Source organism: Ammospiza nelsoni, chromosome 2, assembly GCF_027579445.1.
Source record: "Ammospiza nelsoni isolate bAmmNel1 chromosome 2, bAmmNel1.pri, whole genome shotgun sequence".
NCBI lineage: Eukaryota > Metazoa > Chordata > Aves > Passeriformes > Passerellidae > Ammospiza > Ammospiza nelsoni.
Window position 1 is genome coordinate 80,155,591 of NC_080634.1, and position 13,261 is coordinate 80,168,851.

Genomic DNA, 13,261 nt, shown 5'->3' on the forward strand with positions numbered 1-13,261 from the left:
ATTGATTACCTGAGTTAACAAAAATAAAGATTTAGCTCTATTAAGACTCCAGTTCCCAGTCTCTGAGGTGCACATTTCCCAGCTCTGTTGAGCTGCATGCTGCTCTCTAGCAATAGAACTGAGCGTCATTTGGGCCCCTCTAGTTGCAGCATTTCTTCTGTCAGGCAGAATTCCTGCCTGGAGAGCCAAAAGGCTGCTGAATCTTTCCAGCTGACCATCTGTTCATACAAAGGAACCCAGGACCCAGTGGTTAACACACCACTCTCACACTGAAAACATGCTTCCTGTTTCCAACTGGTAAGGTAATTTCCTCACTTTTATCATTGCTGCTGCACACTGTGCTGCACTTTTTAAAGTGATCTTTCCCACAAACTTGGCTCCAAAGTTTACTTCAACAGCAACTGTTTCAACAAAAACAATCCCATATCTTGATCCCATACCGGATTGAAAAATTCCATTTGCAAACATCAACCTGATGGCTTGATAGCCTGAATTAATTTTGCAAAGGTAATTTTCTCCTTTTTAATGATGTGTGATTAAACTAATATTTATCTGATTTTCCTGCAATTTTTAATCACTTTTAGCTTTTTGTTTTCTATGATTCTCTTAATAAATCAGCTTTCTTCAAACACAAACAAAAGCAAAACAAAAGGACCAAACAACTTTCAATCTAAGGTTTGCATCTGTGCTTTTTGGCATAGAAAGATATTCATGTCTGAAACAAACACCTCTGGCATTAATTCTTCCCTTGATGAAAGAATTTATGTTCCCCCACTCTATTGCACCGCTAACTTCCCTTTTCCTCCCAGCATGTCCTTTTCTTGTGTTTATTTTCTAAGTTCCTCAAAGAGCAGCAGAGCTCTCCTCTAGTGACTGTACTTCTAAAAGAGATACCCTGTTCCTGCCTGCTCTTGCAGGACACAGGCTCTCCTCTCTACCTATATTTCCTAATGAAACACATACTACCTGCTAATAGCCAAATAATAGTTTTTCAGTGTTTAACTAACTCAACCCATAATGTATTTCCTGGTAAGAATTATAGTAAATTATACACCCATTTAATTTTTAGTGTTTAACTCACTGTTTTCTAATACACTTCTGTTGTCAGAAATATTATCACAGTAAATAATGCTAAGTCTTTTAAATGTCAGTATAATAGTAATCATAATTATTCCCATCCTACAAATAGGAGGTTTTGGATATAGATGCATAAAGTCATTTGTCCAAATATCACAGTGCAGATTAATAGCAGTGCTGGATAAATATCAGCCTGGGACTCTCTGCTTGGGAATCTATCTACTCAGATGAATTCCCCAAACAACTTCTTCACATTTAATCCTTTCATGTCATATGCAGCAGTTCTGAGCAATTCTGAGGAATTTAGAAGCAAAGTAATTGCCAAGAGGTAAAAAAAAAAACAAAAAAGAAAAATTATTTTATTTTCATTCTTGTTTGAGATGGAAGAGTTCAAGTAACTGTAAGAAAAGGTAACAGTGGCATTTCAAAACATATTTTGGAACAGGGTGTGGTAAAAAATAAATAAATCACAAAAATAACAGAGGCAGTTGCTGAAAAAAAAAAGTCTTTGGCATTCTAAATATACTTGAAAATTGCCTGATGCTATACATCTCTCCTTTCCCTAAGCCAACAACACCAGAGAACGTATCTAGGAGTTTTAGTCAATTTTTAAAGCCTTTGTTTCCATGACAGCTCCTCAAGTCTTATCCTGTGCTCATATTTGTGATGAATTGATTTTAGCTCACACTGTATGCTATCTGTCATGCATGCTGAAGTGTGTGTGCTGTTGCTGTGCTGGAACAGATTCACCTATGATTTTATTCAATTCCATGATTAAACTGCAGGAAACACTTCCCTCTGGGAACCTGCCTACATAGACACAGTATAAAACAGATTTTATGACAGCTGAAGGATTATATGTCACCAAGTACTAAAACTTCAATTTTATTATCTGTCAAAACTTTTTCTGGCTCCCCTGACAGATCTCCAGAGAACAAGGTTATTTGAAAGGAGACAAGAAAAATAACTGATTTGTTTCCCAATAAGGTGGTTCAAGCTAATCTCTGTTTTCATGTACTGACATCAACACTTAACCAAACTCACAACCACTACACACCCAAAATTCCTTAATGAAAACCAGAGAAAGTAAGGAATTGCTATTATCTCACCTCATCTTTATCTGCTTCTTCATCCACTTCATATAAATGAACAGGAAGCTTGTCTGGCTTTGTCCCTTTACTACAAGAGAAAGAAAAAGCTTCTGAAGTACTAGGAACTTTGTGATTAATTACATATTTTATTGATGCGAAAATTTAGATGTTCTTTTCCTACTTAAGAGGAAAAAGCACAAGAATGACTAGGTAAAAGCATGTATTTTTCATTAATTCTACTTCTTAGAAAGCTATTTTCCTCATTTGTACATCTGGCAGCCATGTCCTTTTTGTTCTGCTTGTTACTGTGCTAAAGTGTAACTGAAGAGAACAGATGCCTTCTCATTCACCGCACTCCTAATATCTTATCAGTAAGAATTCATACCTGCAACTACTGGCTCCTTGCAGGACAATGCATTTTTTAAAATTCCTATTGTGGTTTCTGTTCAGGGCAAGTGAAAACCAGGTCCTGCCTTGTACAAAACCTGCGAGAAGATCAGAACTCTCCAGAGGGCAAGGCAACTATTTCTTAGCTGATAGATGCAGGAGAGCAATCAGGGAAGACACAGATCTTCCAGAGCTGGGGTATTCAGGGTATTTAGCTACTCTTAGACATTCTGAATTAAGGTTCTAATCTCTATACTCTTCCTACAAAATTTTGAAAAAGTGGGAAAACATTTCTCTAGCAGATGGTTTAGAAAGTTTGTAGCAGATGTTGGCTAGGCTTGTACTTTGAATCATCCTTGTGAAAACCTGCTTCAAACATCTCAGTTAGGTTCTATTCCCCAAGCTCCTAAAGGAGTTCCAAAAGCTGCCTTTGAAACAATGAAAACAGGATATTACCATTTTAGGTTCATCTAAACATTAGCCTGTTCAGTTATCATACTTAAAGTCACATTGTCAATAATACAATGTCTTGTTTTCACTTCCCTGTTAACAACCCAATGTTATGACAGTACCTTCCCAGCAAATGGTTTAGCATGATATTACACATTCAAGTTCATCAATTCCATCCAACAAGTCTTTATCATCTCTGACCATTAAACATGGATACAGCATATTTCAGTTTAGATATTATACATATCATACTTCTCAAATAAATAAGTCTATATTAAATGCAAAATTCCTCCACAATTTCAATTTATCATACCACTAAACAAACTACATAACATACTTACTTTGGAAGCTGTCGAAACTCTCCTGAGTAATCTTCATATCTATAGTTAACAATATGCCAGTCTGAATTGTAGGTTTTGATGCACTGTTTAAATGAAAACCAAGTATCAATATTAACTGGAAGAGGATTAAAGGCATTCAATAGGCACAGGACAAGAAAATCTCTTAAGATATGTCTGTTTATGAACTATTATGGTTACATATCAATCTCTGAAAATTCCATACACTTCCTTTCTTTTGCAATAGTCTAATGCAATATAGGTTTTTGGAACAAGTTATATGTTTCAATGGAATGTTATGATCCATGCTAGACATGTATTTAATAAAAGCAGAAAATGATGAATGCACTCAGCATCTGGATTAACCATCTTCAGTTGTCCAGAAAGTTAAACCAGCATTTTGCTGAAGCTGAAAACATGGCCAAGTCTTTAGAAAACTCAGCTGAAGCTGAAAACATGACTGAGCCCAAAGACAGCCCAGCACAAAAACAGATACCTTATTAAAACAGAATGTTCAATTGTGCACATAGTGATACAGAAAGCCAAAAACATATTTTCCTGAATTTATACTTCCAGTGCAATTTAATTAATACTTAAATTTAGACTGCATACTTGCAGTGGTTGAAAAGCAATTATGTCATTAAGTTCTGATCTAGATCACAGGAAATACCACTTTACTCCACCCATATTGTTACAACATAAAAGTACTGATTTATCTTGGCTTTGAACAAAGTAACATAAAATTGACAAAATCTGTTGACAGAAACCATTCCATACAAAATTTTATGTAACACAATAAACCTACACATACACAAATACAACATCCAATAAATTGTAAATATTTTCTTTGTATTTCAAAACACCAGTTTAATACTTGCCAAGCAATTGTTTCAGCAGAAACTCATTAAACTCTAGGAATTACCTCTAACACTCCTCCCTCCTCTTGTCTATCCTCTTCAAATTTATCTCAGAAATGTTTAGGTTAGGTATTAAGGGTATTTATCAGTGTGGATAAAACACTTTGAAGTACATTCAGCTATGTGGACTCCTTCAGTTTTATTAGAGTTACAACAGACATTTACTTGTTTCAGATGTTAAAATATCAGCTTAAAACATATCAGTAGAAAACACACAGAAAAAAAAGGAAAAACAATTGAACCTTTAATTCCTTAAAGGCCTCAACAAGACAATAAATGAAGAACAGCCTCACAAAACCAAAGGAATGCCAACCTAAGCAAACAGTTCTGAGAAACTTTAGGGTTGAGGACATTTTTTCTACATATAGCATACAAGTTGAACAGTCATAATGAATTTTGGCCTCCACAAGTGTTACAGTTCTGGATACTATTGTATCTTGTACAGTTCTGTTCCAGCAATCTGTACAAGATTATTTGAAACAAAGTAAGAATAGTTAGTGTGAGAGACTTTATCAGAAAAAACAAGTCCCAGTGATTCATTCCAGATTTATTGTAGATCCAATATTATGCATTGAAATCACCCATGTTCATCCGGAAAAGCCAAAAGCATAATGAAGTGGAGGAGAACCATCTGCAAAAGCCAACGACGCAAACAAAAGAATTAAAATCTATCCCGTAAAACTTCTTTTCCAGCCACCAATGGAAAAAAATACTGGGTTTTAATACTGGGTTTTCCTGGAAATTCTGCCTTGAAATAATTGACAAGTGGCAATAAATCTTTAGTTCTTTTTCCAGGGCTTATTTTTGTGTTTGTTTTAAATGGTAAATGAAGAAGAAGAAGAAAAGCAAGTCAGGTATAATATTGTTATTGCACACAGTCACATGCAACTGCAGTATTACCTCAGTTACAAACAGGCTCTGAGCTTCTTTCTCTGCATTTTCAGGAACTGTTGACCGAATGTATCGACTCTGCCGCTGCAATAATGCTGTCTGATAAACAACAAAAGCAGTTAATGAAAATTGCAATTAAAGGGGAGATGACACACTATGGCCACACTCAGTTACACCACTACAATGAAGAAAAGCTCAGCAGAAAACATCCTATGAATATGATGTTTCAGAATAGCCAATTAGTGAGAATTTGCTTTCATTCAAGTGACATGTTCCTTCTCTCACAATAAGAGTAAGACTGGAATCAGTGAGGAATAGATGCCATAGGACAGTTTTTTCCACTACATTGCCAACGTGCGGAAGAAAATACTAGAAAAAAATAATTCCACCATGACAACATGACTCAAACATTCTGAAGACAAACGTTAAGTAGTGTTATTACTGCACATAAATACTTTTATTCAAGGAAGGTAAGAAAACCACACCAAAATAAAAGAATAATTGAACTGCAGATCTCAAGTGATAGAAAATGAGACTAGCACTGTTTAACTGCAGGTTTAGACAGAAGGTGTGGATCACTGAAGTATATACATATTTCAGCCTACCAAGTCAGAACTTATTCCTATCCTATGTCAGAACTCAGAGAGGCACAGGAAGGCTGCCAGAGAGCAGGAAATACCTCTGTGACCATGAAATTCTGCTTCTCAGACCTGTGCTGAAGTAAGCCTTAGGATACTTTACATTTGTAAAGTGAAAAAGATGAAAACTTAACAAAATCTTCTGGATCACAAATGAAAATAACCACATAGCAATAGAAGTTGTTTTTGCACTATGTGGAAAGGAATCTCACAGCTTAGGCCATCAAAGCTGAGCAACAGAGTTTTACACAGCCAGGGCCTGGAAGGGGCTTGTGGTCCCTCACCTGTTAGTTACAGGACTCCACACATCCAGGAAGGATCAGATAAAAATGTGACAAGAAAAAGCTCCCCATGTTATATTGAAAAACAAAGGGTGCATAAGTACATTAGCTTAACTGATCTCTGTTGAGAGTCTGATCCATAAGGTGATTGATTATCTTGGTCATTACCAAAGGCTCACTCCATTAACTGGGGAGGGCATTTAAGTAAGAACATTCAATTACAGTAAAGATTGAAAGGGAAAAAAAATCCCATAGTCATGGTCAATTCATTCATCTAGTCTAGAGCACTAAAAGTGACAGTGCTGATTTCTTGGGTGGGAGAGGTGGGGAGATATTAAAAACAAACACCACAAACCCCAAAATATTTCATGGGACCAATAAACCTGGCAAACTACAGTTAAAAGACAAAAAAACCAAACTGCAAGAAGATACACATTTATATGCTAACAGCTTTTAAAAATGGAGTTTTCTTAATTCTAGAAATATCTTCAAATCATATTAAGTATTCATTTTCACAAGCTATGGAAATAAAAACTTCTATTAAGAATAGAAACTTCCTTAAGACCAGAATTTCTAGAAACTATTCCAATGAAATAGTCTGATATTTTATGAGAAATTATTTATACTTTGTATAATGTATAAATATTACATGCAGTATTTATATATATTCTACAAGCATACAGTTATATTGTGCTTTCCTAAAAAAATATTATTTTAAGAAAAAACAGAGACTGAGGTGGTATCTTACCAGGCACTTTTCACGGGAAACTCATGAACTCATCAATCAAATTAACACCGTAGCATAATTTGGTAAATTTGAAGTTGCTGAACATACTTTTAAAATGTCTGCTGCAGTTACGCTGGTAGACAACTATCAATACAATATTAGGGGCTTTTTTTCTAGTTGTTCTCACATAATAAGATTTTTGTCTTAGTACTGTCTCGATATCAGTGGCAAACCAGAAGAATCTGACTTGTCAATTTGTTCATATTAGTAATTGTCTTAATGCATTTGTCTCCTTCTCAGCACATCCATCAGCTGCAGTAGTGTGTCAAAGAGCCAGGAAATGCAATGAGTGAGGTACTCTGATTTAGAGCAAACTCCTAAAAATAATTACTTAAGCAGCACCACAGTATTCTAAAAGAAAGCATGCACATAAATACACATTATATTCCAAAATAAAAATTAGAGAAGGAAGGATTGTTTTCTCAACAAACTCTCTTCACAACTACATTGGCTGAACTGTTCTGTAGAAATGAAACTTTTCAACTCTCTGGGTATGAGTGATCATTTGATTTATGGTAGCCTCAGGAACCATAAAGTGTTTGTCTCATGCTCTCAAAGAAAATTTAAAAACCCTTTCAATTAGTCAGCTGTCAAAACTAAGGAAGGCCACTTCTAACACGAGCCAGGACTCACATGCACTTACTGAGGCACACAGTGAACAGATTTTTAGTGACACAACTTCCTGACTGAGTCCCAGGGATTTAGGATATGTTGAGGTCTCAGAATAGAGAACAGCAGCAAGAACATTTCCCCAAGTCAACCAAGGAGTCCTCACTACCCAAAACCTGATGGAATGTGGATAGTGAACGTGTCCACAAGGAGAGCAGACTGCAATGGATGCTCTTTCTGCCCCAAGGTTGTGTTTGCCAGTGAGACTGTTACCGCAGAAGCTCATGCTCCAGATGCAGAGACAGAAACTGTTTTAAAAGACTCAATGGAAAAGATGGCAAGCTGTGAGATCCTGGCCTTAAAATAACCATATGTCAGAAGTGACTTCACCTTTGCATGGGAAGTGTCAGATCCTTTGTATGGGAGGTGTCAGAACCTGTATTATAAAGTAATTTCCAAACTAAATTGATTTAGAACAGTTGGCTAAAGTCTTAAGGAAAAACACCAAAGAGATTTGAATGGGAAAAAGTAATAGAGAAATTACTTGGAACATTTTAAAATTAGTTATTTGAGGAGTTTAATTTGTGCTCTCTAAAATAAGGACATTAGTTGGATTTTTTTTTTTGCTTTTCCTCTACTGAAGATGTGCCTTCTCATAGAATGACCTGGATTTAGTTTTACTTCTGCAAAGTCGGCACAAGATCTATTTTCAGAAGTACTTAACTCGCATTAAATAAAAGCTGAGAGCTTTAAGTGAAAGTGTGTAAAATCCAAATGGCTCAAACCCAGAAATAACAAAGGTGAAATGATGTCTAAGCTAAAGCACCAAGCTGCCTTCAAAATAACACTGTGATAACTCTGCAAAGACAAATTTAATATGGGTAGGAATACACTCACATTTTATTTGCTACAAGCAAATTTAGCCTGAATTTGCATCATTTGACAGGACGAAGGGGAATGGATTCAAACTGAAAGAAAGCAGTTCAGATGAGATATTAGGATAAAGTTCTGTACTGTGAGGGTGGTGAGGTACTGGAACAGGCTGCCCAGAGAAGCTGTGGATGCTCCATCCCTAGAGATGTTCAAGGCCAGGTTGGACAAGAGTCTGAGCAACCTGATCTAATGGAAGGTGTTCTTGCCCATGCCAGGGAGTTAGAACCAGATGATCTTTAAGGTTGCTTCCCACCCAAATCTTTCTATGGTTTTATGACTTCCTTTAAAAATTGAGGTAGTATGCAAAACTTATGTATTTTGAAAGGAAAAAAAGCACAGTATTTAGATAAAGGGTGACTTATTGCTAGTACTGTTAGGGTTAAGGTTTCTTTACTCACTGTGCAATTAAGATAAACATCCCCAATTTTGCAGTCATTGAGCATACGACTTCAATGTGACCACCACCATGGAGGTGGCCTGTTTTAAACTAATGCTATTTTGTTATGAAGCCATTTCATTATTGAGCAAATTACTGAAATTCAGGTGAGAAATTCACAGGCAGCCATGAAGAGGCACAAGCTTGGACACAAGAGTATCCAATGGATAATTTACTGTTACAAAGGAGATGGCTGCTCCCACTAACAGGATAGAAGAGGGATAGCCTTGAATATCTGGCAGCATTGTTGTGACTGGGAGTAGCAAGAACATTAATAGAGATGTTCCAACGAGTGGCAGAAAAGTGGTCCTACCATCATAACTAACAAACACATTGTATAGGCAACAAAATGAAAAAGAGGATAAAAATGCTGCTAAAAATAAACAGACTGCAAAGCATGAACAAAATTTAGACACCTCACTTACTAAGAATGAAAGCAAATTCAGGGATGCCAACAGCAAAACATGTCTCCAAACACAACATGTCTGCCCCTATAAATTTGTTGAGAACAAGGTAGGGAGTAACCTGATAAGTGAATTCAGTGCAGAAAACTCAGAGCTTGAGCTTGTGAAAAGCAGCTGAAACAATCTTCAAGGGGTAAATTTAAAAAGACTCAATATATGGAGATGAAGTTGCTGATTAAGAGCTCTTCTGGTAACTACAAAAAAGCAAATCTTTCTATTATTTAGATATAATAGCATGAAGGAAAAAAAAAAAACTTGAAAGAAAAAACATTACAAGCCAAATTTTGGATTTGAAGCTCTGCACAAACCAGAATAGAAATCATGTTCTTATGAAAAGTAAATGAACTGCTATCAAACATAAATAAAAAGAGAGAAAACAGGTCTCATAACCTCAGCTAACCACATTTGGGACAACAGCAAATGCAGTTAAGTGGAAATCTGGACAGATTCCTGTAACTAGATAGCTGTCTGAGGAACAATCCTTCAAACTTTACCAGTTTTCCAAGACTGGAGCATTTTCTGAGCATTTTGAGCATCCATGCTCAAATGTTTCTTTGGTAGTGATTTGAGCTTAGAGCTGCTTCTGACAACATGTTCAGAGAACAGTCGTACCTGACAGAAAAAGAGCTATTTTCCCCTTTTGTGTTGTTTTTTCCCCCCCTTCTCTCACTCGACAATTTTAATCTGAGGAAGAGAAAAACAGAGGAAGAGAGGAAAGCTATATGTGATCCCAAAAAAGCCAGTTGCTGTGCTTTTTCACTTCTGATATGGACTAAAACTTAATATGGGTGTTCCTTTAATACAAGCTTCTCACCTCTAATAAATTAACTTTCAGTTATCTAACTGCATTACCTGAAAAAATCCAAATCAAGCACAAATATTTCTTTCCTATTTCTCCCTAAATAATTTAAACTTTAACATAAATTCAATGGTGGTATCATGAATGGTGCTGTTTTGAAAACATGCATCTTCTTCTGTAATCTTCCAAAAATTCTGAAAGTCATATCTAGTACTGCAAGCTTTGTATTTCCCATGCCATTTAAGTGCTAGTTTTAGGGCCATGCTGAAAAAAAATAGCCTCACTTTTAATGTTATTATAAATTAACACTGCTGAGCTTCCTTTCCAGGCAAGGGTTTTTACATTGTAATCAATTTAACCTAAGTGTAAGGAAGAACTTTGCAAAGATAAAAACTGAATGCTCTGAAAGGAAATAGCTTGAACAGGTTTCTAGACAATGGCAGGCATTTCCACCTATAAACAGTCTTAAGTGTGTTTACAGATAGTTCTAAATGCTCTAGTTCACTATTTAAAATCTTTCTTGAAGGGGATGAAGCCAGTATCAAACATTTGAGCCATGGCTTACCCAAGAGCTGCTCATACACTGAGTGACAGCCACAAGTTAAGATAGAGGAATTAAAAAATACATGTGAAGCTGAATGGTAAATATAGAAAATATGACTTAATTTTTTTTTAAATTATTCAAATGATACTGGTGACTGTGTAATGACTAGTGATTTCAAACCTGTAAATATGGCTATGGAAAACTGAACAGGGTTAAAAGGTTTAGCTTTCAAATAAAAATAATAAGCACTTAAGAGTTTTCTGTTCTTTGACTTGGAAATATTTGCTTAATATATTGAATGACAGATTTAAATGTTTTGTGTTGTTGAAAACAAGCTAGATAGATCAAAGTAGTGCAGAAGAGTCATGTGTACAACAAAAATATTTGGAGTTAGTTTGTGCCAGCAAGTCTTTGAAAGAAATAAAAGTTTGATAATACAGTTTGATAGCACAAACCTGTCTTCATGTAAATCACATATAAAATGAGACTGCCAAAACTGGGGAAGCCCAGAAAATTTGTTCAGATATTATACTCATGAGGGATAAACAAACAGGAAAACTGACTATATTCCAAAACTGTGACTACTTGAAGGAAATCTTCTGATGTAACACACACTTTAATGCCTGCCTTGATGAAAATCTGACCACAGAATCCAAACAAAAGCTATCATAATTTATGACAAAATTCAGTCTTTCCTTCTGAAGGATGAGACTGAGCTATGGACTAGCTTCATTCATACAGGCCTGAGGATAAGAATTGCAGGAGGTCACTAGAAATAGCAGTTAAACACTTCAGCCATAGCCCCAGACTGCTCAGACAAAATGCCTGAGGATATTCTTGATGGCTTTGTTTCCTCTCCATTGATAATTCAGAGCTGCTCACTGGAATGACCCTGGTAAGTGAACCAGTCAATCAGATAAGGGCACACTTAGCAGAACTAGCCTGGATTCCTTTTCATCTGTGATACTGAAGAGGCACACTGCAGAAGGGAATTTTGGTGGTGTAGCCTACTCGTGTTTTTCAGTCCCAGAGCCAACACCAGGTGTAGGGTATCATACTGAGAGATTCCATATTCAAAACTTGTCTCAGTACAACATCCTTTTCAAGAAGTTTTACTCTATAAACTTCCATGTGTGGCTGGGAACACATGAAGCCCAAACTCCTCTCTAAATAACTGTAGCTTCCCAAAACTCAAATTTTTTAGCTGAGAGTGGGAAGACTACAAGTAGAGTTATTCGTGTCAGAATCAAAGAAGTCCCCAGACTGTATTAAAAAAGAGTCCAGCTGCATTCAGGTAAACACTCTATTAGGCCAGAGAAAATTAATTACAAATTCAAGATGTAATTTATAGGATTTCAGATGGCCTTCTGTAGAAATATACCAACTCATCATCAACTTTCCCCACATTAAACAAACTTAGCTTCAACTACTTGGTTAAATAAAATTAGTTTACAGATTGTTCAGATGTCTGTATACTTTTCAAATAGACATTTTGATTACAGGTATGGGCATGTGGACAAGAGACTTTCCTCACTATTTACTCCAACCCCAGTGTCTAAGATGCTTGGTAGTTATCCTAACAAGATCTACAAGAAGATTTTTTAAGAAGTGTACTGAAATAAACTATATATTTCTATAAACATCATCATTAAAAAAATATAACAAGATTATCCCAAAGCTTGGTTCAGTCTGGCTTAATCAAGTCAGAAACTCTGTTATGTAAGGGGTATTTTACTAGAGCACAGTTTAGGCTGGGATGATGGAGCTAAGAGTAGCAGACTGCATTTGAAGAGGTTCATGTCTTTCACTATTAAGAATGGGGGGAAAAAATCAGTTTAAGAATTAAAGAAAGCTGATTTTTTTTTAACCGGCCATCACGTCATTTCCTACATTGGAAAGGGAAGGGGAATATCTACAAGTGACTGATCATTTACTTCAAAAGGCAGCAAAATTGTTGAGTTGCAATAAGTAGATCTTATGGTCAGATAAGGAAATTGTGTTATTTCTTCTGTACCCAAAAGAGTTAATCAAGCAGGGTAATGGGACCCACAGCAAAGATTTTGTGCAGATTTTTGGAGCTAAAGAGAGTTAAGAAAAAAAGAAATAGGAAGTTATCACCTCATGGCTCCTACTACTAAAAACCTGTGGTAAAAAATGAAACCAACCCCAAACAAACAAAAAACCCCACAACAAAACCAGGGTGGATTAAATTACCTGGAAGTCATCATAAGGGAACAGTAACATCTCACGTAGAGGATCATTCAAAATCTGTGTTTTCCTCTGAACAATGACATTTTCATAGTCTATCGGTTCTATAAGTTTTGGCTTTGCCTACAGGAAAAAAGAAAAAAATCAAAATAAATTCAGGTATATTGAGGGAAAATTACAATTATTGACTTATTCTAGAAGTTACTCTTTAAAAGATTGGCAGGATTATATTGCATATACATAAAAAACATACAGTATTCAAAATGCAGACTTTGTCATGTTACACCATATGGGGAAGCACAAGTGACAATTAGAGACAAGCATGCTGATTGCCTCAGAACTATTTCACAAAATCCAGTAAACCAGAGCTTATTATCATAATCACATATGTATTCTCACTGCAAAAAAATT

At 35.9% G+C, this 13,261-nt stretch overlaps 1 protein-coding gene across 11 annotated transcripts in view; it reads right to left on the reverse strand.

The window, feature by feature from the left end:
- The window catches only part of DOCK9 (dedicator of cytokinesis 9), a 113,137-nt gene that overhangs the window by 62,658 nt on the left and 37,218 nt on the right, over positions 1 to 13,261 (reverse strand). For all 11 annotated transcript variants that reach the window (XM_059466417.1, XM_059466413.1, XM_059466410.1 and 8 more), the window contains exons 2-5: positions 12,857 to 12,973; positions 5,161 to 5,250; positions 3,347 to 3,429; positions 2,187 to 2,256 (exon numbers count right to left, since the gene is read on the reverse strand). In XM_059466417.1, the coding sequence (XP_059322400.1) occupies positions 2,187 to 2,256; positions 3,347 to 3,429; positions 5,161 to 5,250; positions 12,857 to 12,973 (360 nt within the window). The remainder of the gene's footprint in view (positions 1 to 2,186; positions 2,257 to 3,346; positions 3,430 to 5,160; positions 5,251 to 12,856; positions 12,974 to 13,261) is intronic.